The 25253-nt window shown below is 43.3% G+C and overlaps 2 protein-coding genes across 6 annotated transcripts; both read left to right on the top strand.

Moving 5' to 3' along the window:
- Positions 1-1275: 1275 nt before the first annotated feature.
- Positions 1276-8158, top strand: CCDC89 (coiled-coil domain containing 89). 4 transcript variants are annotated; one of them, XM_070751633.1, is made up of 2 exons: positions 1276-1377; positions 6139-8158. In XM_070751633.1, exon 2 carries the CDS (start codon positions 6881-6883, stop codon positions 7943-7945), a length of 1065 nt encoding a protein of 354 aa, XP_070607734.1. In that variant the 5' UTR covers positions 1276-1377; positions 6139-6880; the 3' UTR covers positions 7946-8158. The 4 variants fall into 4 exon arrangements, with proteins under 4 accessions (XP_070607734.1, XP_070607735.1, XP_070607736.1 ...); XM_070751634.1 differs by having other exon boundaries at positions 1308-1377; positions 6142-8158; XM_070751635.1 differs by having other exon boundaries at positions 1309-1403.
- A 3004-nt stretch (positions 8159-11162) lies between these two features.
- On the top strand, positions 11163-15947 carry CREBZF (CREB/ATF bZIP transcription factor). 2 transcript variants are annotated; one of them, XM_070749587.1, is made up of 3 exons: positions 11163-12367; positions 13141-13219; positions 14738-15947. In XM_070749587.1, the coding sequence occupies exons 1-2, from the start codon at positions 11460-11462 to the stop codon at positions 13187-13189; spliced, it is 957 nt and encodes a 318-aa protein (XP_070605688.1). In that variant the 5' UTR covers positions 11163-11459; the 3' UTR covers positions 13190-13219; positions 14738-15947. The 2 variants fall into 2 exon arrangements, with proteins under 2 accessions (XP_070605688.1, XP_070605685.1); XM_070749584.1 differs by having other exon boundaries at positions 14080-15947.
- The last annotated feature ends 9306 nt before the right edge of the window (positions 15948-25253 follow it).

The raw sequence follows: 25253 nt of genomic DNA, 5'->3' as shown, positions 1-25253 counted from the left end.
AATTGTCAATTCTACACACTATCTTAAATTGAACTTTATGCACTTACATATGTACAAGCAAAGATACTCTTTGTTTTATAGCAATCAATAATTAAACATTGGTTTTTGTTTCATCTCTCTATGTGTCTTTATATTTTTATACTGGTTTTCTTTCTGTTTACGTACACTGATACTCTGTATTGTTAAAGTTAATTTTTGTTGCGGATCCATTCATGCCTTTTTTGCCACATCTCGTTGGTTTCTTTACTTTTCATTCCTTTACTGTGTTTCCCAGAAAATAAGACACTGTCTTATATTAATTTTTGCTCCAAAAGTTGTGCTTCGTGTTATTTTCGGAGGGTGCCTTATATTTCTCAAATAAGACAAATTCACAGGCAGAAAAGCTGACACCCCCAAAGAAAGTGTACCGTACAGTACACTGATTACGGTACGGTACCTGTCAGTATGGCACCCACACACACAAACGATGGCACTTATATGGTACAACAGTATACTCCCGCTATTGCAGCTTCCGGCCACCAGAGGAACTACAGTCTACGCACTGTAGTGGAGACTGTAATGGCGGTGAGACAGCAGCAGACTGTGTCTGCTGTACTGGACGGTACAAAGCGATGGAAGGGGTCAGCAGGGGATGCCACATTATTACGGTACCGCTATGAACAGCTTTGAATGGTACCGTATGTTTTTCCACCGTACTGTATGTAAACTTGACTACGCCTTATTTTTCCACCGTACCGTATGTAAACTTGACTACGCCTTATTTTCGGGGGTGCCTTATATTAGCAAATTCTGCAAAACCTCTGACATGCCTTACTTTCGGGGTACGTCTTATTTTCGGGGAAACAGGGTAATTGCGTTCGTCATTTGGTCCATTTCCGCAGATCTCTCTCTATATTTTTTCTATAATTAAATTTTCAGGTGGGATCTGATCTTTTTTCCACATTTGCGTGATAGAGATTCTTACCGTGGTAATTATATGCGTCATGAGTGTAAGTTTCATTGTGTTCATTAAATAATTGTTGAAAAAAAAGTGGTGCATTACTTTCTGGGCGACCCTCGTATTTTACCAGCTTTATGTTTCGGTCTTTCACCTTTATTACTTTCTTAATTTATTGTCAGGTCGGCAGTAGTCTTCAAGAGCTACCATGTGGTGCTGTAGTAGAGATAAATCATGTTCAAGGAAACAAATGTCTGTTGCATGTAGGGACAGCCAAAACTAACTTTCATTCCACACTCTCACCTCCCACTTTGGAGGTTTTCTTTTGAAAGCAAGATCTAAAAGGAACAGCAAGACTTCTGTTGCGGTCTGGGTTTCCAGGGAGATGAAAAACTCGAGAGGAGTGTCGGTCCAAGAGAGTCAGAGAATTAAAAAACATGGTAAGGAGGGACTTTCCTGATCTAAGGTAATCTTTCTTTCTTTCTAATGATTCTTGAAATGAAAGGGCAGTATGTAAGAATGACCAAATCCAGGACCTTTAACTCAAGCATTGACAAAAATGAAGACACATACAAAATTCAGACGAGTTTGCATTAATGTTAATGAGTCTCATGTCCTGATCTTGTTTAATAATGGGGAGTATACAATGTTCTTCAGAAATTTAACTTGGAAAATTCAAAATAAGGAGAAATTTCCTCTTGGTGACGACAATTAATCAGAGGAACAGCTTGCCTCCAGAAGTTGTGAGTGTTCCCTCACTGGAAGTTAGCTAGTTAGTTAGTTAGTTAGTAAGCAATGCAAATGTAAGAAGTAAAATTCAATCACTTTATAAAGAATAATGTAACCCAGAGATGAAGTAAATGAAGGATAGAGAATTGAATTTTCCCTGGTGAAGGGAATTTTTATTTTCTTGTTTGGTGATGGCACACTATTATGTTTTATGTTTTTGCTTTTTGTAAAATTAAAAAATCAATAAAAATTATATTTAAAAAAAAATAGTTAGTTATTATTTATTTATTAGATTTGTATGCCGCCCCTCTCCGTAGACTTGGGGCGGCTTACAGCAATGATGAAAACAATATATAATGACAAATCCAATAGTTAGAATCTAAAATAACAATAATACATTTAAAAAGTCTAAAAAACAAGAAACCCCAATATATATATATATATATATATATACAGTGGTACCTCGGTTCTCGACCACAATTCGTTCCAGAAGTGTGGTTGAGAAACGATTTGGTCAAGTACCGAATTAATTTATCCCATAGGAAATAATGGAAATGGATTTAATTGGTTCCCAGCCCCTGTTGACTCGCTGGGAACCAATTAAATCTATTTTCTTTATTTCCTATGGGATAAATGTTACCGCCGAGGGCGGCTGCAATCCCGGCAGCTTCAGGGGGCTGAGGAGCTCTATAAGCGCTCCAAGCTGCAGGAAGGGTGGGGGCGGCTGCAATCCCGGCAGCTTCGGGGGGCTCCTTTCCTCAGTGCTTCGTCTTGTTACCTGTAAGCAGCTGCACCAACTTCCTCCTTCCCGGCGGCGGCAACGACGGCGGCTTCCCTTCGAGTAGCAACAGTGCCGGGAACGTCACGTAATGAAGGGAAGCTACTGGAGCGGCGGCAACTGCTCAGACGGCTCTGGCGGCTTCCCTTCATCACGTGACGTTCCCGGCGCTGTTGCTACTCTAAGGGAAGCCGCCGGCGTTGCCGCCCCCGGGAAGGAGGAAGATGGTGCAGCTGCTTACAGGTAACAAGACGAAGCACTGAGGAAAGGAGCCCCCCGAAGCTGCCGGGATTGCAGCCGCCCCCACCCTTCCTGCAGCTTGGAGTGCTTATAGAGCTCCTCAGCCCCCTGAAGCTGCCGGAATTGCAGTCGCCCCCAGCGGTAACATTTAGGATAATAAACAAAATTTTATGTGGCTGTTTGGTATCTGAATTTTTGTTCAGATTCCAAAGCAAATTTTTGCCGAAAATTTTGTTCAGTATTCGACATGTATGAGAACCAAAGCGTTCGAGAACCGAGGTACCACTGTATATATAAAAATATACATACAGTCATATCATACACAAAGAACTACATAGGCAGGGGAAGATGTTTCAGTTCCCCCACGCCTGACGACAGAGGTGGGTTTTAAGGAGTTTACGAAAGGCAAGGAGGGTGGGGGCAGTTCTAATCTCTGGAGGGAGCTGATTATTAAGAAGAGACTGGGCACAGTCACTTATGTGGAATTATAGAGCAGTGATTTTCAACCTTTCTTGAGCCGCGGCACATTTTTTACATTTACGAAACCCTGGGGCACATTGAGCGGGGGGTGGGGGGACTGCTAAAAAAGTTTGGACAAAAAAATTCTCTCTCTCTCTCTTCCTCCCTTTCGCTCTATTTCTCTCTCCCTCCCTCTTTCCCCATCTTTCTTTTTTTCTCTCTCCATCCCTCTTTCTTTCTCTTCCTTCCTTCCTTCCTCTTTTTTGCTCTTTCTCTCTCCCTCCCTACCTCTATGTCTTTCTCTCTCTCCTTCCCTCCCTCTTTCTCTTTCTCTCTCTTGCTTTCTCTCTCTCTCTCTTTTTCTTGTTCTCTTTCTCTCTTGCTTTCTCTCTCTCGTTCTCTTTCTCTCTCGCTCACTCTTTCTCTCTCTTGCTTTCTTTCTTTCTCTCTCTCTTGCTTTCTTTCTCTCTTTCTTTCTTTCTGTCTCTGAGCTTCGCGGCACACCTGACCATGTCTCGCGGCACACTAGTGTGCCATGGCACACTGGTTGAAAAACACTGTTATAGAGGATCTCCTGCCATAGGCGGGGGGGGGGGTTGGACTAGAAGACCTCCAAGGTCCCTACAGTCCAATTATTTTATGTTCTATATTCTGTGTGAGCGTGAAACACTGGAGTGTTTATTTTCCCTCCATCTATTCTGTAACTGAACCGGACGCCTGCTCCCTCCCCTGTTATAATATACAGATTGAATGGGATCTTTCATTGTTGAACAAGGAAGTCTAGTATGCAGACTTGATTAGACAAAAAAAAGAGTTAAATATTTGCTAAGAGAAAAGGAAAAGCTGCATGGGGACATTTATCTGGAGGTTACCTTCTGTTTAAAAAATAATAATATCCAAACTACAGTGATCCCCCGGTTATTGCGTCCCCGACCATTGCGAACAGGGTAATTTGCGATTTTTCAACCCGGAAGTCAAAACACCATCTGCGCATGCGTGCCCTTTTTTCTATGGGCACGCATGCATAGATGGCGCCCGGCAGATCAGCTGCTGGGCGGCTTCCCTGGGTCTTCCCCCTCTTGCTGGCGGGAGGGCGAGCAGCGGGCATCAGCAAGGAGTTTCCCCACCACCCACGCAAACTCCTCGCTGCCGCCCGCCCTTGCCGTTCATTCTCGCCGCTTTCCAGCTGAGTCCTGAAGCGAATTCGCTTCAGGACTCAGCTCGAAAGCGGCGAGAGCGAGCGCCAGCGAACGGCTTGTCCGCCGCCTGCCTGCCCGCTAGCGAGGAGCCGAAGATTGGGGGCGGGGCGACTGTTTTAAAATGTCGCCGCCGGCATGGGGGGCTTGCCAGCCCCCCCCGGACCCCCAGCCCGGGTTTGGGGGGCTGCTAGGAAGCCCCTCATGCCGGCGGCGATGTTTTAAAACAGCCGCCCCGCCCCCAATCTTCGGTTCCTCGCTAGCGCTGTGGAAGTTAAAAACACCATCTGCACATGCGCAGATGGTGTTTTTACTTCCGCAGCGCTACTTCGCGAAAACCCGCTCGTTGCGGGGGGTCCTGGAACGGAACCCTCGCAACGAGCGGGGGATCACTGTATACAATATATTGCTTCCTTGAAGGGTTTCCTTGAGTAGAGCTTCAACCGGGGGCATCTTTGTAGTTTGAAAACTACAGAGTCAGATTTGATTACAGAATTTGGGACAGAAAACCCCAAGCTAGATGCAGAAAGGAAGTGACAACAATTTTCTCTATTTCCAGAGCTCTCACAACTCACGAAAGTAGAGAGCAGAAAAAGACCTCATGGTTCACCTAGTCTGCCCTTATACTATTTCCTGTATTTTGTCTTAGGATGGATCTATGTTTATCCCAGGCATGTTTGAATTCAGTTACTGTGGATTTACCAACCACGTCTGCTGGAAGTTTGTTCCAAGCATCTACTACTCTTTCAGTCAAATAATATTTTCTCACGTTGCTTCTGATCTTTTCCCCCAACTAACCTCAGATTGTGCCCCCTTGTTCTTGTGTTCACTTTCCTATTAAAACGCTTCCCTCCTCAACTTTATTTAATCCCTTAACGTATTTAAATGTTTTGATCATGTCCCCACTTTCCCTTCTGTCCTTTTCCTTCTATACATGTACAAAATTAATGTTTTGTACTTGTATACACAAGAAACTGATTCTAAAAGAGCCTTGGTGGCGCAGGGGTTAGAGTGCAGTACTGCAAGCTGTTTCTGCTGGCTGTAGTTCACCAGTTCAAATCTCACCAGGCTCAAGGTCGACTCAGCCTTCTTCCATCCTTCCGAGGTGGGTAAAATGAGGACCCAGATTATTGGGGGCAAGATGCTGACTCTGCAAACCGCTTAGAGAGAGCTGTAAAAGCACCGTGAAGCAGTATATGTCTAAGTGCAAAAAAATAAAAAAATTATAAGCTGGCACGTCTAGGGCAGAGTTCACATCAGAAGCTGCTCATACAGATTCCTGGCCCCAGACAAACCTTGCTTGTAGAAATAATGTCTCTGGATCAGTGATTGCCTATTTGTTGTGAATTGACTGATACGAAGAAATGATTCAAATTAAAATCTTAATAATAATAACAACAGAGTTGGAAGGGACCTTGGAGGTCTTCTAGTCCAACCCCCTGGCTTAGGCAGGAAACCCTACACTACTTCAGACAGATGGTTATCCAACATCTGCTTAAAAACTTCCAGTGTTTGGAGCATTCACAACTTCTAGAGGCAGGTTGTTCCATTGATTAATTGTTCTGTCAGGAAATGTCTCCTTGGTCCTAAGTTGCTTCTCTCCTTGTTTAGTTTCCACCCACTGCTTCTTGTTCTCAGGTGCTTTGGAGAATACGTTGACTCCCTCTTCTTTGTGGCAGCCCCTGAGATATTGGAACGCTGCTATCATGTCTCCCCTGGTCCTTCTTTTCATTAAACTAGCCATGCCCATATTTAGTAGCCATCTAGTATTGAATTCATGCTGTCTCTTTCTTCCCCAGTAGGTCGAAGAGTTGCATCATTTCTCTCTTGAGCACAAACAGATGTGACAATGCAAGGGCTGTGAAAATATTTACAGGCCCCTCACATCCTGGACACAAATTGTTTCAACTCCTACCCTCAAAAAGCACTGCACACCAAGAAAACTAGACACAAGAACAGTTTTTTTCCTGGACGCCATCACTCTGCTAAACAAATAATTCCCTCAACACTGTCCAACTATTTACTAAGTCTGCACTACTATTACTACTAGTTTTTTCCCATCATTCCTATCACCCATTTCCTCCCACATGACTGTATGGCTGTAACTTGTTGCTTGTATCCTTAAGATTTTTATTAATATTGTTTCCTCATTGCTAATTTGACCCCTATGGCAATCATTAAGTGTTTTTTACCTCATGATTCTTGACAAATCTATATTTTCTTTTATGTACATTGAGAGCATATGCACCAAAGACAAATTCCTTGTGTGTGCAATCACACTGGGTCAATAAAGAATTATATTCTATTCAAAAGGATGGCCATTGAATCAGGAGAGAGAAGAAAGAAAGTTCTGGACAACCGGGACCTTCTAAGCTTGTGATGTCACAGAATTCTCGGAATTTTTCCACCAACTGCCATTTCGATCCATTGAACTTCTGAAGGGCAGTTCAGAATTTTTGAATGTTCACCTGAAGGAAGCCACTGAGGGGAACCTGTGGTTTGAAACAGCAAGAGGTGGGAAAAATATATCGTTTTCTTGATATGCCTCAGGACGGGAAGAGTCCGACAATACCCAAAGAGATGGAAGGAGAGCTGGAATGGAGCATGGGGGATCCTTTCGACCAGTTGGAAAAGCTCCACGGTCTTCCTGACGAGGAGAAGGGCGAAAAGGCCCTGTTGCGCTCGCGCCTCAACGAACAGTCTCAGTTGATCTGTATCCTCAAGAAAAGAGCCGACGACCAACTCTTGCGCTGCAAGGCGCTGGAGCAGATCAACGCCGAGCTGGAACAGACCAAAACGTGCGACTCTTTGAGGTTGGAGAACCAGACGCGGCGTATTCAACACTTGGAGCAGCGCTTTATGGACTTGGCGGCCAACCACGAGGAAATGATTCGCTTCAAAGATGAACACAAACGTCAGAATAAGCAGCTCCGAGAAGAAAACGGCCGCCTGCGTCAAGAAAACGAAAGCCTCTTCAGCCAACCGTTGAAAGACAAAGAAGTAGAACTGGTCCGGCTTTCTTCGGAGTTCAAGAAACTTTCCACCGAAACGGAGGCCTTGAAGAAAGCGTATCAACAACGCTGTCGTTCTGCTGAAGAACGCGAGAAAGAACTTCTGGAAAGCCAGAGGGAACAAACCAGAGTCTACACCAAGGAGATCGCCTCCTTGAAAAGGCAACTGGACGCCCTTGAGAAGAAGCAGAAACCGACCCTGGACCAGCTGCAACAAACGGAGCGGCAGCTGCGGGAAACCGAAAGCACCCTGCAAGCCAAGGTAGAGGTCCTGGCGCAGGAGAAGGAGGACTTGTTGAATCTGGCAATGGAGAGAGGCAAGGTGCTTCAGGAAAAACAACGGGAGATCAGCGAGCTGGAGAAAAAGGCGGAGGATATGGAGAAGGCCAAGCAGGCCGCCGAGCTACGGTTCGAGACGGAAGCCGCCATGGTGGATAGCAACCTCCGAGTTCGAGACTTAAAGCGGCGTCTCGAAGGGACGGAACAAGCTTACTCCGAGCTGCGGATGCATTTCGAAGCTTACCGAAAACACAGCACCGAATTGCTGAACAAAGAGAAAGAGCTAAATACCAAATTACGCCATTTTATGGCGTAACGGGCACCTCTGTCCATCTGAAGCCTTCTTTTAAAGGAAGACTCGCCTCTTTAACAGCTATTGGGGTGCTTCCCGCCCCTCTCCAACCTAGCTGATAAATATAACATCTTTTATTTAGAGTTAGATAGATGGATCACTCGTAGGGGGTTGCGACTGCAGCCCAGAGAGATGCTGAATATTTAGAATAACTTTCAAATAAATGTGTCGAGATAATGACGCTTTCTGGTCTCTGTTCTGCCGGCGTGTTTCAACCGCTCGTAATTACAGGGTAATTAGTCCAGGAAGACACACACCACACGATAAAAGGGAAAACCCAAAAGTTTTTATAAACAGAAAAACAGAAACAGCTCCCTTTTTAAATGTCAAAGGGATTTTCTGGTACACACAAGGCACAGGTTAAATGCAATCCAATTGCTCACCCAATAACTGGGAAATTGAGCCCAATTCTAAAGTCCAGAGAGTCCACACCGAATCTTGAACAGCACAAAAACCACGATTCTGATGAAACAATGAACCAGATAAACTGCCATGAGGCTAAAACACCAAGCTGCACTTTTACCTGTAGCACTAATTACAGCAGCCCCATCCAACCACAGGTGGCCTCATTTTCTCTTGTAATAATTCTTCAGTTGTTGTCTCCTATGCATCACTCTACACATGCGTGGATGTGTCATTAATTCATGTTCAGAATCCAGGGATGATACAGATGATTGATCTCTTCCTGGGCTGTTTGCCAAACTCCCCTCTTCCCTGTCACTCACGCTTCCTTGGTCAGAGGAGTCTTCGTCGTCAGATTCTACTGGGAGCAAAACAGGCCTGCGGCATGTGGATGTTTCCCCCACATTCACCTGCACATTCCTTGGGGCAGGAGCTGGGCCAGAGCTAACCACAACAGTCTCAAGCAGAGATTTTTTGCATTTAAGCCTCGTGCCATTTCTAACATTTATTTATTATTTATTTAGACTTATATGCCGCCCTTCTCTGAAGACTCAGGGCGGCTCACAACATATAAAAAACAGTACGAAAATAATTCTAAGCCCAATTAGACCACATTTGGAATACTGTGTTCTGGAGACCTCAACTATACAAAGATATTGATAAAATTGAACGGGTCCAAAGACGGGCTACAAGAATGGTGGAAGGTCTTAAGCATAAAAAGTATCAGGAAAGACTTCATGAACTCAATCTGTATAGTCTGGAGGACAGAAGGAAAAGGGGGGACATGATCGAAACATTTAAATATGTTAAGGGTTAAATAAGGTTCAGGAGGGAAGTGTTTTTAATAGGAAAGTGAACACAAGAACATTGGGGCACAATCGGAGGTTAGTTGGGAGAAAGATCAGAAGCAACGCGAGAAAACATTATTTGACTGAAAGAGTAGTAGATGCTTGGAACAAACTTCCAGCAGACGTGGTTGATAAATCCACAGTAACTTAATTTAAACATGCCTGGGATAAACATCTATCCCTCCTAAGATAAAATACAGGAAACAGTACAAGGGCAGACTAGATGGACCATGAGTTCTTTCTCTGCCATCAATCTTTTATGTTTCTATTATAAAATTGCTCTAAAAAAAATCCAAGTTATAAAGTCATACAACATGCTTACGCTTGTCCAGGAGTCACTTGGGTTAACACAAAATGCATTTTAAGATACTGCCGAAAGGCTATTAGTTTATTGATGGCTGCTTTTAGGTTTTGGTGCCGCTCAGAATCTGATAAATTTCAATGAAACTCTGAACATGAGGCAACTGATAATCAAAGCAAAACCTTAATCTCTCACCTTAAATCAGTGCTTCTCAATTATTTTCTGCAAGAAGTAAACATTTCGTGCATCCCCAATTTTCCACTGGGACGATTGTTTGCAATATCAATATCAATACTCAAGTGGCTTATCAGCGTGATTGGGGTGTAATGTGTTTAAGTGACACCTTAATTTATTTGGCTTCATGCTGTCCGCTGCCAACATGTTTAGACACAGTAAGCATACTGGTATTTCCTCGTCTCCCACCGTAGTTACAATAAAGCCAAGCACTACATACTCTTTGTCATATTTCCTCCTCTTAGCTTTCGGGAGACTTAAGTTTGTCTCATTATCTCCATCTCTCTCCTCTTTTCTTTTCATCCCTGTTAAATATTTTTCCATGGTGTCTCTTAAGGGTTTGTTATCTCCACTTCATTATTATTATTATTTATTGGATTTGTATGCCGCCCCTCCTAGGCTAGGCTCAAAAGTTCCATTTGATTAGAGATGTCATATTGGCACATCTGGGAAAACCTGAATCTGAAAGCTTCTGGTTTGCCACACCCGACACTCACCTGCCCATCACATTGTCCAACCAATACTAAGACGCCTTAAACAAGATCTAAGTATTGCCCACAAGATCATATGCTGCAATGTCCTGCCTGTCGGCGACTACTTCAGCTTCAACCACAACAACACAAGAGCACACAACAGATTTAAACTTAATATTAACCGCTCCAAACTTGACTGTAAAAAAATACGATTTCAGTAACCGAGTTGTCGAAGCGTGGAACTCATTACCGGACTCCATAGTGTCATCCCCAAACCCCCAACACTTTACCCTTAGATTATCCATGGTTGATCTATCCAGATTCCTAAGAGGTCAGTAAGGGGCGAGTACAACTGCACTAGAGTGCCTTCCGTCCCCTGTCCTATTGCTCTCCTATATCTCCTATTCCCTTCTTCTATTCCTATATCTCTTCTTCTATTCTTTCATTGATATGTTCTATTACTATATCTTCTTTTCTATTATTTCTGAGATATATTTTACTATGAGTATCTCCTCTATAACCTTCATCATGTATTTTACTATGTGTATATAGATATACTGTATACCCACTAAAACCCTCATTGTGTATTGGACAAAATAAATAAATAAATACACCAACAAACTGAAGGAAAGAAAGAAAATGAAGAAAGAGTTGAAAAGGAAAGAAGGCAAGAGACAGCTTTTCTGAAGAACAAAGAAAGGCTTTTACAAAAGCACTTTGGGAACGAGCCCTATCCGAACAGCCAGGGCTTGGCTACTAGTCAGTTACCGATTTGAGCTGCAAAGCTCGTGGCGCCTAGAAAGCAAACTTCCCCCCGCGCGCCATTGACCCAGTACTCCAGATAGCGTTTAAAAAAACCCCACCCACAACAGCCAGCCTGAAGCCACGCCTCTTTACCGCGCCCCTCCCCAGCTTGCCGGACTTTTACTCCCAGAATGCTCCTGCGGAGCGCGCCGGAGCATGCGCAGTCGTCGTGGCAAGGGAGAGAGAGAGAGAGAGAGAGCGCGCGAGCGAGGCGGGCAGATAGGCCGCCGCGTGAGAGGAAAAGAAAAACCGGGCGAGGCGTGAGGTGAAAGTGAAGGCCGCCGCCGCCGCCTCTCCTCCCCCCCTTTCCCCCTCCCCCCCCCTCTTCGGAGAGAGCGGCGGAAGGCCTCACCGCAACCCGGGCCCGCCTCGGAGGCATCCGGGGACGACGGCCGGGCCCCGTCGTCTCCGCTATTATGCGCCACAGCTTGGCCCAGCTCTTAGCGGCCTCGTCGGGGCAAGGAAAACCCGGAGAGGCGGTCGCGGCCTGCTCGCTTCCAAGCCCGGGGGCCGAGCGGCGGCCTGAGGAGGAGACCCAAGCGGCGGTGGCGATGACGGAGGATTCCCTGGAAGACCCGGACGATGCCGACCTACTCTTGCCCGCGGGCCTGGAGCTGGACGCCTGGCTGGAAGCGGCGGTGGGCGGCGAAGACTGCGAGGCTTCCCCTCCGGCCTACTGGGGCGGGGCGAGCCCGCCGGACGAGCAGCCTTCCAGTTCTTCTAGGACGACGCGGCCGGGCAGCAGCAACCGACTGAAAGCGGCGGCGGCAGCTCGCCTGAACCGGCAGAAGAAGAAGCTCTACGTGCAGGGCCTGGAGGCGCGGCTGCAAGGCCTGGCGGCCGAGAACCGTCAGCTGCGCGACCGCAACCGGGGCCTCTGCCGACGCCTGCGCGACCTGGAGCGGGAGACGGGCTACCTGAGGGCCGTGCTGGCCAACCAGAGCGCTTTGGGCCGCTTGCTCGGACGCTTGGCCGGCGGCGGCGACGGCAACGGCAGCCTGGGTCTCCGCATGAGGATCAGCACCAGCCTCTTCCGAGAGACGGCGGCCGGAGCCTGCGGCGAGAACGGCGACCACGATTACGCGCTCCCCATCCCGGCGGAAGAACCGACGGAGAAGCTCCCCTCTTCCTCCTCCTCCTCGTCGGCGTCTTCGGCCTCCATCCCCGGCGGCGTTTGCCTCCACGTGGACCGCGACCACCTTTCGGTGGAGTTTTGCTCTCTATGCGCCAAGCGGGCGGCCAGCTCGGAGACTTTGGCCGCCGCCGCTGCTTCTTCTCCTCTTCTTCCTCCTCTTGCTGCTGCTTCCTCCTTGCTCTCCAAAATGTAGGGTCAAGTATTTCCACTTCTTCGAGCCTACGCAGAAATTTAAAAAAAATATATATAATATCTATACACCCGCCATAATCCAGGTGTCTGCCTGCTGCCATCATACCAGGGGTTGCTGGCGGAAGATGCAGTTAAGAGAGAGAGAGAGAGAGAGAAAGAGGAGAGGAAGAGGAATGTAAAATATAATAATAATAAAAGAAAAGGAACCAGAGATAAATGGGGGTAAAGTGATGAGAGAAAGCTGGCTTCTTTGGTTAGAGCCGCCTTTGTTTATTGGAAGGGTGGGGGGAAGAAATGCAAAACTTCCCCCCCATCTCTCTCTTTTTTTTGTGTTAGAGGATCATCTTGTTGTGTCAGTGTGGGGTGGCGTCCAGGACGCCCAGCGGTGTTGTGGCTGAAATGTTTTCTGCAGGCGCATTGATCAAAACGGCTCTTGTCGCTGAAATTGCACCATGGAGAAAGGAGATAAAACAGTGGTGGTAAGAACAGCCCCAAAAGGGCAGAGGTAGCTGCTTCAGGTTCCCATGAAATGAATAATAAATAGTGGGAAGAGATTTAAAAAATATAAAAAAATCTAGCCGGGTCTGTTGCTTAAAAAAACCCCGAAGCTGCAAAACAAAATGCGTAAAACTTCAACGTCTTCGCTGGAGAGAAACTTAACATCCAAATAAGTAATAGAATGCACAGCAGGTAGTTTGAAACAACAAACAAACATGCATGTGAAAACTGTAAAGCCTCTGTTATACATTACTATTAAACTTTTCTGACAGTTTCTCTTTTAGGTGCTTGCCCTGCCAGGCTCCGTTGTGTAGGGGTTAAAAGAACAGTCGTTTACCACCTCGCAACCTGGTAAGGATCCATAATATTCCCATAATGTGGTATCGGGCAGTTTGCATTTGTACATAGCCTGTTTTTCTTTACAAAAAAACAACAACATTTGGTCTGGTCCAGGGGTTAGAAGTAAGTCTGAAGGAAGTTCCAAAAATTGATTAATTTCTATCAATCAAGTTTCAAGTAATTTAAGCACTACTTTCTTCTGTCATTCTAAATTTTCAACATGTTCCCAATAAAGTCACTTGTAGAAACTATTTTAATGTAATATTTCAAAATAATAGATTAAGATTGGGGGCTGGATGAGGGGAAATGCTGCTAAATGTACATTTAGCAATATGTCGTGTGGAGAAAGGGGGGAATTAAAACCTTTTTTTTGTTTTGACTGAGACAATGTGAGTATATCTTTAAAAAAATAAAATATACCTCAACATTTACTTTAGAACTTGGGTTTTTCTACTGGAATAAACTACTGAGTTTTGCAGTTTTGACAGTGTTTAGTGAAGAGGCAATTGCTATAATTTTTCCCAGTTAACAGATCGATTATTTGTCCATATACCATAATTGGTCCATATACTATATAATGTGTCCTTATCTGCAAGGAAGCAAATAAGCCTACAGATTGTTCTAGCAATATTGGTGTTCTATCATTACATTGCTGCATGCATTTTGAAGACTACCTAGAAATACTTTACTCTAGTGAAATTTTGTTTAGTTTTGTTTCATGCTGGTCTCTTAAAGTGGGATCTGCACTTTGCTAAATTGTACTAAAATGAAAGTGGCATGCCAGATTGAAAGTTTTCAAAAATTGAAAAGGAAAAAGTAAATAAACAAATATATATTCTCCCCCACACATTTATGCAACTGTTCCTGTCTAGGGTGGAGGAAGATTTTCTGCTGACAAGCTCATGCTGGTTTGGGGGCCAGCACATACGCTTTCCCTGCGTCAACTGTCGAGCTTTATGTTTAAACTTCTGTAAAATGGGGAACAAGGGTTGTGAAATAATGTAAAGTGAGGTTTCACAAAGAATATTAAACCTGGAAAAATCACTTGCCCCCAGAAAGGAGGCTCCCTCTTATTTTGACTTGAATTAGAAACAGCGGTGGGCTACGAGCCGGAACGCTAACGCGGCTCGTAAGTTCTTGCGGGACCAGTGCGATTTTGCTGCTGCATCTGTGGAGGTAGTACACTCGCGCACGGAGCAGCAGGTAAAAACCTCCCCGAAACACGGACACAATTTTGCTACCTCCACAGGTGCAGCAACAAAATCGCACTGGTCTCGCAAGGTGCAGCAGCAAAATTGCACTGGTCTCGCAAGAACGTACGAGCCGCGGCAGCGAACGCAATTTAGCGTTCTGGCTTGTAGCCCACCGCTGATTAGAAACGTGAATATTTCTCCTATGAATGAAATTCAAAATTCTCAAAATCTGTTGCAATCCTTATGTGTTGTTCAACCGCAAGATTTTCTTTGTGAAACCTTGCTGTTTAATGAAGTATGTGTATATTTAGCATCCTTGTTTTTCTTTATGCTGAAGTGGATACAGCTGTCATGGGCAGAAGAGACGGGACCAGCTGCTGGCCACCCTTCCTGCTTTATTTTAAAAGGTAGTATGAGAAAAAGGGAGCAAGGTAACAGGGCATTGGCTGTATTTCACTTTGAAAACCAACACCGAACAGGGTAACGTTGATGTTTTGAGCAACTAATCCAATCTCGCGAGTAATTAAATATACTGGTGTGAAAAGTGGCATCATTAAAAAAAGCATTTGCTAGTTCATGTTTTCATATTCTGAAATTGACTAAATTGTTCAAACTTTTATTCATGTATCAGGCAATTGGTAACACCTAAAATTTCCCAAGCTAGAATTAGGATTGCTACAAAGACTATTTTAATTCTCTTTTAATTGATGTGCAATAGCTGTACTCCATTCTGTTGTCACATCTGCTGTATGAATGTCTCTAAGTCGGTAGGAGCATCTACAAGGAAACTGGCAGCTGCAGCCCTGCAGAGAACTAATTTCTTTGCCAGTTCATTTCTTGATATTATCCCATACTTACAAGTCTTCTAAATGTAGTAGTCCTGGCCAGATAATAAACGGAAATATGAAAATATAGACAAGTTTCACCATTTTTAATCATGCTTCAATATCTTTAAACGGCAGCAATTTATTGTCCACAATTCATTCATTCATTCATTCTCTTGGGAGTGGCTCCTCTTTTTCTATTGCTGATACAGCATTCGGCCAACAGGAGGAAAGATTTGTGACACATATTTATCTGTGATTGTATTTAAAGAAGCAAATGCCTTTTTAAATTGCTTTTCACAGAAGTCATTTTGTTAATGTTGCATTATTGTGAAATGGAATCCTCTTTTGTTTTGTATGATTTAAAGTATTGTGAGATTAAAAATACATACGTATTCTGGGTATTGAACCATGTGTGTCGTTGCAAAATAAACTGTTGCCTTGAATACCATTCTCAGCATAGAAAGTAAGTGACACATTTGCTTAGGCAAAAGCCCAGAAGTGAAGACCTGCAGGGATTTTAGTGCCTACTAAAACATATTCAAGCCAAATAGATTTGCAAATATTTTGTCCTTGTTAATCAGTTTGATTGAATATTTCTTGAAATTAAAAGCTTGAATGGAATATCCTAATAGTACTTCAAAAATATGTCAGTGTTTCTGTATAAGTAATTCAGGCATACTTATGAGGACATCTATTAAAATTAAAAATGTTTACCTTTCAGTCAAAGACTCAAGGCTGTTTTTTATCGAATCCCTGAATTTCCTATAAAATGGTGGTATGGCTGGGTGGCTCATTCAGAAATGATTTGTACAGTGTTAAGAAATGTATTATAGTTTAACCAATATAATTGTCTGTATTTTTTTGTCTGGGGATGGCTTTATATTTGTTTTCAGAGGGTTTTTTCTGTGATTGATAATGATGTACCAGTATTTATTTAGGATGTTTAATTTTCTGTATAATTTTTCATCAAATGCTCCCAGAATGGTTTACCTAATATAAAAACTACAAAACTAAACAAGAATTGACTATTTTTTTTAGTATAGAAAATAACCACTAGCCATTACTTTGTTCAGATAAAATTTATTGATCTCATATGTTTGATTCTCATGCTTGAGAATAATAACCATGTACAAGGCAGTTAAAACGGTTTGTTTTATAGATTTTTATAATTCTGATTTTCAGAATTATAGTGATTTTCAGGCATTCTTTAAAATGTACTTCATACAAGATTTAAAAATAGTGACAAGGCTTAAACAGCAATGGGCGAAACTAAAATTTCTGCATTTACAGATCATTTTATTTATAAATGTTGATTATTAAAAAATTAAGTACAGTATATGCATTGACATATTTCAGCTATGACAGAATTATACCAACTCACTAAGTTTGTTGTGTATATTGTTTTTTCATCCTTTCTGGGAAACAAGCTGCTAATAAAAAAAAAAAAAGCTTTAAAGATAGTCCTCAATTTACAACCATCCATTTAGTATCTGCTCAAAGATACTATGGCATTGAAAAAAACCTGACCTATGGCCGCTCCTCACACTTAGAATCATTGGGTAGTTCTGTGGTCACATGATAAACGTTCAGACACTTTGTATTTATGACAGTTGCAGCTTCCCGGGGTCATGTGATTGCCATTGGCAGTCTTCTCCCACCGGCTTCTGACAAGGAAAGTCAATGAGGAAAGCCAGGTTCACTTAACAACAGGATTCACTTAACTGTGGCAAAAACAGTTGCAAAATCAGGTGCAAGAATGGTCTTGGCAACAAATTCTGGTCCTAATTGTGGTTGTTAAGGTGAGGACTACCTATATTGGAACAAGGTTATTGCATGATTCCATGCATTTTAATTCTCGATGTGCCACAAATTAAATACACCTCTCGTCCCAACTTTTCTACCTCCTCCAAGGCAAACTTGTTTCCCCCCAATTTGCATTTTCTTTCCTGAACCCCCCCTAATAAGGGCCTCCCCAAATTCTTCCCCTAAAGCCATACACTCACAGACTTCCCCACCCCCCCTCCAAAAAAACCTTTGCGATAAACCCGGAGTGTCCAACTGTGGAAATTTTTAAGATCTGTGGACTTCCAGAATTATGTGAGTTGAAGTCTACACATCTTAAAAGTTTCCAAGGTTTCTGTGAACTTCAACTCCTAGAATTATGTGAGTTGAAGTCTACACATCTCTGAGGTTAAACAAACTTTTAAAACATTTCATGGAAAAATGATTTGGCATCACCAAAACAGTGTTTAGATTAATTTTGTTCCTAGAATTAAAATGTGAAGCGGCCATTTAAACATTTGGGTTCGATACTTTGTTCACTGCTTGATTATAAATGCATTTTGGGTGTCCCCCCCCTCCTGTCAATTCCCCAAAGTTTGGTATCTGGCTGATATTTTGTCAGTTTTTATCCATAAAAGAAACTGCAATATGCTTTATTGACTAGAAGGATGTTCATATTAAATACTGATCAGACAGCATGGTTCATTTCAAGATGTATATGTAGAATTTAACCAAGTGGAATATAATCTTCACTTGTATTTCTATAATATTTCTATAAACTAGATGGCAATAGCCTTATTTAAGGATTCAAAGTCCGGATTGTGTATGAATATGATGTACCTATTGAAATATTTATGCTTTAGACTTGTATGCAGAATTCTGCCAGATCTAATGTCTTTATTTATTTATTTACTTATTATTTAGATTTGTATGCCGCCCCTCTCCGCAGACTCAGGGCAGCTCACAACAAAATAAAACAATTCATGACAAATCTAAATTATAATTTAAAATATTTTAAAAAACCCATTTACTAAGCAAACATACATACAAACAAACAAACATACCATGCATAAATTGTATATGCCCGGGGGAGATGTCTCAGTTCCCCCATGCCTGACGACAAAGGTGGGTTTTAAGGAGCTTACGAAAGGCAAGGAGAGTGGGGGCAGTTCTAATCTCTGGGGGGAGTTGGTTCCAGAGAGTCGGGTCCGCCACAGAGAAGGCTCTTCCCCTGGGGCCCGCCAACCGACATTGTTTAGTTGACGGGACCTGGAGAAGGCCCACTCTTGGTGAAATGAATGAAGAATGTGTAAAATGAATTGTTCTCAAACCCTTTGGCCTATATAGAAAATGAAACAGTTATTTTGCTTAAAAAAAAACCCAGGCCGGTGTGAAGTTTTGAGCAGTAGTAGTTTAAAAAGACAAAAATAGAGATAAGCCAAGGGCCGTCGGTTGCCGTTCAGAGGAAAGAGGATTTTGATAAGATTGTGGGCGAGCATGCCAGCGTGTTATGCCACACTGGAAGGCCATTTCTTGATCCTTCGACAAGGAAAAAGCATACAGGCCAGTGTATCCATGGTGGTTGATGTGAGGTGCTAGTAAAAATGGATGTTGGGGCATGGGTATATGAGACCACATAGGTAGTCCTTGACTTACGACCACAATTGAGCCCAAAATTTCTATTGCTAAGTGAGACACTTAAAGGAATGTTGCTCCGTTTATGACCTTTCTTGCCACGGTTGTTAAGTGAATCACTGCAATAAGTGAAGTGAATCTTGCTTCCCCATGGATTTTTAATCGGAATAGAGTTGGAAAGGACCTTGGAGGTCTTCTATTCCAACCCCCTGCTCAAGCAGGAATAGAATAGAATAGAATTTATTGGCCAAGTGTGATTGGACACACAAGGAATTTGTCTTGGTGCATATTCTCTCAGCGTACATAAAATAAAATATACATTTGTCAAGAATCATGTGGTACAACACTTAATGATTGTCATAGGGGTCAAATAAGCAATGAAGAAGCAATATTAATAATAATCTTAGGATATAAGCAACAAGTTACAGTCATGCAGTTAACATGGGAGGAAATGGGTGAAAGGAATGATGAGAAAAACTAGTAGAATAGATGTGCAGATTTAGTAGAAAGTCTGACTGTTGAAGGAATTATTTGTTTAGTAGAGTGATGGCGTTCAGAAAAAAACTGTTCTTGTGTCTAGTTGTCTTGGTGTGCAGTGCTCTGTAGCGACGTTTTGAGGGTAGGAGTTCAAACTTTTATGTCCAGGATGTGAGGAGACTCTATACCCGTGATGCCGAGCCTATGGCACGCAAAGCCTATCTGCTCGCGCACTAACCACCACCCAGCGACATAGTTAGATGCAGAGGTGGACTGCTGCTGGTTCCAACTGATAGTTCCGACCAGCGGCACTATCGCATCCTCCTATATTGCCGTGTTTTTGAAGCTGCGCACATGTGCGGAAGGTGTGGAAGCACATTTTTTTGGTGCTGAGCAAACTGGTTGTTACATTACGTGACGCCCAACTCTGGTTAGATTCCAACATAATCTTCCCTCCTATAGCCACACCCACCCTGGTCCACCAAGGTTAAACACAATCCTGATGCAGCCCTCAGTGAAATTGAGTTTGACATTCCTGGTGTAAGGGAACTAGGTATGTTTAGCCTAAACTTCAGAAGAGAAGGATTTAGGGGTAGTGATTTCTGACAGTCTCAAAATGGGTGAGCAGTGTGGTCGGGCGGTAGGAAAAGCAAGTAGGATGCTTGGCTGCATAGCTAGAGGTATAACAAGCAGGAAGAGGGAGATCGTGATCCCCTTATATAGAGCGCTGGTGAGACCACATTTGGAATACTGTGTTCAGTTTTGGAGACCTCACCTACAAAAAGATATTGACAAAATTGAACGGGTCCAAAGACGGGCTACATGTATGGTGGAAGGTCTTAAGTATAAAACGTATCAGGAAGGACTTAATGAACTCAATCTGTATAGTCTGGAGGACGGAAGGAAAAGGGGGGACATGATCGAAACATTTAAATATGTTAAAGGGTTAAATAGGGTTCAGGAGGGAAGTGTTTTTAATAGGAAAGTGAACACAAGAACAAGGGGACACAATCTGAAGTTAGTTGGGGGAAAGATCAAAGGCAACATGAGAAAATATTATTTTACTGAAAGAGTAGTAGATCCTTGGAACAAACTTCCAGCAGACGTGGTTGGTAAATCCACAGTAACTGAATTTAAACATGCCTGGGATAAACATATATCCATTGTAAGATAAAATACAGGAAATAGTATAAGGGCAGACTAGATGGACCTTGAGGTCTTTTTCTGCCGTCAGTCTTCAGTGTTTCTATGTTTCTAAAGAAAAGGAGGCTCACGGGAGACCTAATAGCATCTCCCAGTACTTGAAGGGACTGTTGGGGAAGTGAGGGATTTATTCTCCAAAGCACCCCAGGGCAGGACAAGAAAAAATGGGTGGAAGCTCATTGGAGAGGGATACAACCTGGAAATAACGAGAATTTCCTGACAGTGAGAACATGTGTGTGCCTCCGCCAGCCAGCTGGTCTTGAGATCTCTGCTGCGCATGCATTGGGAGTGGGGCATTTCCACACGCTGCACTGGGGAAAGCATTTGGGGAGATTGCAGAAGGTACAGGAAGGAGGAAGCCAGCGTGCGATGGGGAAAACAATTGGGGAAATCTGAGAAGGCACAGGAGGGAGGAGGAAACCAGCATGGAAATTGCCATCCTCCCATCAGTTTGAATTTTCAGAGGTTGTGGCGAAAGGGCAACTGCCTGAGAAGTATGAGTTTGAGTAAGAGGAGGAGAAAGGAGGGAAATTGCCATCCTCCCATCAGTTTGAATTTACAGAGGCTGGAGAAATGTCTTCGGAGAGGGGCGGCATACAAATCTAATTTTTTATTATTATTATTATTATTATTATTATTATTATTTATTTATTTATTTGCTGGGAAAAGAAATTGTGGAGATTGGGGGTCTAGGGCCTGCAGGGCAACATTGCATTGGGGGGGGAGGCAGCACGCACGCACATGGTGTGCACATGTACCATTTTGGTGCCCAAGGAAAAAAAGGTTAGCTATCTGTTGTGATTCAGTCTGAGGCTCCTCAGGGAACGGCTGGAACTCTGCCGGCTCCATGCTCAGAGGGGGAGGACGAGGAACAGGAGGAGGAGGAGGAGGACCAGGCAGACGGGGAAGAGGAATGTCAGGACGAGGAGGAGGGGGAACAGCCTGAGACCCCCGGGGGGGGGGGGAGCTCTCCCCAGCGAGTAGCCTGGAGTCATTGGATGAAGACGCACAAGCCATCATAGATATGAGGCAGAGAAGGGCAGCACAAAGAAGGGGACAATTAGCCAGGTACTTCCATCCCTAATAGGCAACAGCTGGGTTTGGGTGTGGTTCTTCTTAGAAAGGCTGAAAAGGCAGGCCCGCCCTTCCTGTATTGTGGAGAGTTATCTTTTGGGAGTCCTGTGACCTTGCTTCGATCCTTGGCGTCTCTGATTCTGGCTTGTGGCCTCGAAGGCTGAAAACTTGGGGGAGGCGTGGGTTTTATTATCTACAGTGGTGTGTGTGCCAGTAAGAAGCCTGTTGTATTGTCTGGCCGTCGTGACTCTTCTGTGAAGCTTCACATCCAGTCTTTTTTTTAAAAAAAAAAAACCTCCAGTGATGAAGCACCCATAATTTCTGGAGGCAAGCTGCTCCATTGGTTAGCTGTCCTCACCGTTAGGAAATTTCTCCTTAATTTCAGGTAGTTTCTTTATTTGATGACTTTCCATCTATTGTTTCTTGTCCTGCCTTTCAGTGCTTTGGAAAATAAGTTGATCCCCTCTTCTTTGTGGCACTTTCTTCTCTGGATTGGTCTCGCCCAATTCCTGCAATCATTCTTCATATGTTTTTGTCCTCAGGACTTTAATTATCTGTGTTGCAATTCTTTGTGCTTTTTCCAAAGTCTCAACATCTTTTTTTTTAATGCTTATTTTGTCAGAAGGTCACAAAGTGTTTGCAGGATCCCAGCAGTGCAGCCACCATGAATTAAGAGTCAGTTACCAACAGGGTTGGGCTACTGCCCTGAAAGGGGGGGGGGCACAGTGGGGGTAGTGAAAATGGAGCTCCACCCCAGAGCACCCAATTTGCACTGAAAGATATTGAAAGAAAATGCAGGGCGTCCTGCATAAGCCACGCCCACAGTGTGGTGGTAAAAATTTTAGTAGCCCTTGACTGGTTACCAAGCATCTGAATTTTGATCTCGGGACCATGGGGATGTGTGAAAAGCGGTCTTATTACTGTTTTCAGTGCCCTTGTAACTTCGAATAGTTACTAAATGAACTCTTGTAAGGCAAGGATTACCTGTATTCACCTTGCAAAATGGAGGCGTCCCTAATTCTCTTTTGTTTGTAAAGTGTCTGAGAAGTGGCTTATTGTGGGTTTGAGACATACTATTTTGGATTTCACATATGATCTAAAATTAACCAGCCTTTTATATATTGTGTTTAAAAAGCTCAATATGACTCATATTGGGGTGAATATTAATATAATTACAACTACACTGAATAAAAGATACTAAAGATATTCAAGTGTGGACTTCTTCAGGTAGGCATATGATAAATAGTAAGTGAGCTTTAGAGCATTGGTCACTAACTGGTAGTCCGTGGACCACTGATGGTCCGTGAGAAAGCTTTGGTGGTCTGCAGAAAAATGATTCACATTTTTACTATTGCATTAATATTGCTTGGTTTTTTTGTAATAATATGGGTATTTAAACTTGAAAATAGGTACCATGTTTTTTCAGACTATAAGACGTGCCTTAGTTTTTGGGGAGGAATATAGGGAAAATAATCTTAACAGATATTCATCTGGCTAGCATCCTTACTCCGGTCAACTTCAGCACATTATTTTATCCCCTGGTTAGGGCTTTAAAAAAAAACTTATTCGGAGAGAGTAACTGTGAAAGAGCTTGCAAGCCAGTAAGACCTGGGAATATTAGCACCTGGAAAGAAATATTCGGATCAAGTAGAGCAATGAAAAAAACCTGCAAAAGCTTAGGGCTTGGAAAACATTCTTTGCAGAGAGTAACAATGAAAGAGCTTGCAAACCAGTAAGAGCTGGGAACATCATTAGCACCTGCTTAGGGCTGGAAACAAACATTTGGAGCAAGTTAGACCAATAAAAAAACCTGCAAAGACTTAGGGCTTGGAAAACATTCTTCGCAGAGAGTAACAATGAAGGAGCCTGCAAGGTAAGAGCTGGGAAGATTGTTAGCATCTAGCTAAGGCTGGGGGGCGGGGAGGGGAAGCTACATTCAGAGTATAAGACGCACCCAAATTATCATCCATTTTTAGGGAGGAAAAAGGTGCATCTTATACTCGGGGAAAAATATTTATTTATTTATTTAATTTATTGGATTTGTATGCCGCCCCTCTCCCTAGACTCGGGGCGGCTAACAACAGTAGTACAAAACAGCATGTAAATCCAATACTAAAACAGTAAAAAAAACCTTATTTGTAAAACCAAACATACATACAAACAAACATACCATGCATAAATTGTAAAGGCTTACGGGGAAAGAATATCTCAGTTCCCCCATGCCTGATGGCAGAGGTGGGTTTTAAGGAGTTTACGAAAGGCAAGGAGGGTATATACGGTATATCCCAGTAAATTTGAAGCTCAACAATTCTTAAACAACTGATTTGCTTAAGGAAAGAATTCTGACAGATGAGATTGTCCAAAGCTTTTCTTGTGCGCACATATTCCTGATGAAAGCCCCAATTGTTCCCCTACAGGCATAGTTCCCTCTAAGCTGAGCAGTGAGCAATCGCTCACTTAAAAATCATCATCAACTCAGAGTTTTCCAAACCTGCCCAGAAGCCGAGAGGGAAATTTTATTATTATTTCTGTGTCGCCCAGTCCCGAAGGGACTGCCGCTCAGATACTATACTTTTCCGCCCACCCAAAAAAAAAATTAGAGACAACACTGCCTACAGGTAGTCAAGGTAAGATCGCAATTGAGCCCAGAATTACAGTCGTTATCGTTGTGGTTCGTAGATCGAAGCAGTACGTGACCAGATCTGATTTTGGGACCATTTTTTTTATGATGGTTGAGCAAATATGTTCTTCCAATGGGTGTTCTCCCTGCTTCCCAAGAAACCGGAAGAAAGCAGCACGAACTGCTCTCATGGGATCGCAGGCCATTGCCAATTGTTGTAAAGGTGAGCCAGCTGCCAAGTGCTCAAAATGTTACATGACCATAGAGGTTTGTGTAAGGGGTGCAAATGTTCAGCTGTTTGATGCTGAGCTTGTCAACTGGAGAGCTGACAGCCAGGGTTTGAGAGTTGAGCTCAGCATGAGTTCCCGTTATCCCAGCTCCTGCCTACCTAGTAGTTCCAAGGCATGCAAACTTAAGGAGATAATTAAATGGCACTTTGGTCTTGGCATAGCGATGACCACAGAAACATCTTTGGACAATGCTGACTCCCGTGACTAAAGAAACTTGAGATATGCACTGCCTACTAGTATTGGACACAGCTGGACAAGGGATATCTTTATCTTTAAGATTGAGTGCAGCCACTGGTATTTCAAAAATCAGCTGCAAGAAACTTGTAACTTCAAGCTGTTAAGCAACTGGTTGTTAAGTTGAGGACTGCCTGTGTCATTATTTATTTGATTTCTATGCCGCCTTTTTGAGACTCAGGGCGGCTCATAACATGTAGAAATCTAAACAAAATTTACAGATTAAAATCCTCATAATTAAAAGTTTACAACATATTCATACATCATCCATCGCATTCATTGGATGTGGTGTTAAAATTTAAATGGCCCCAGGCCTCCTGGCAGAGGTGGGTCTTTAAAAGTTTACGAAAGGCAGGGAGAGTGGGGGCAGTATAGATCTCCAAGGGGAGCTCATTCCAGAGGGCCGGGGCCACCACAAAGAAGGCTCTTTCCCATCAGCGACATTGGCTGATGGGAAGTCTATTAATGGAGTCTTGCATGAAATTGCCTCACATTTTGCGTCTTATACTCTGAATGTAGCTTTTTTCAGCCTTAACTAGCTGCTAACGATGTGCCCAGCTCCTACCGGCTTGCAAGCTCTTTCATTGTTACTCTCTGCGAAGAATATTTTCCAAACCCTAAGACTTTGCAGGGTTTTTTTTTTCCATTGGTCAAACTTCTTTCCAGCCCTAACCAGGTGCTAACAATGTTCCCAGCTCTTCCCAGCTTGCA

The sequence above is a fragment of the Erythrolamprus reginae genome, chromosome 4, assembly GCF_031021105.1.
Source record: "Erythrolamprus reginae isolate rEryReg1 chromosome 4, rEryReg1.hap1, whole genome shotgun sequence".
Lineage (NCBI taxonomy): Eukaryota > Metazoa > Chordata > Lepidosauria > Squamata > Dipsadidae > Erythrolamprus > Erythrolamprus reginae.
This window is presented reverse-complemented; position numbering and strand designations above follow the sequence as displayed.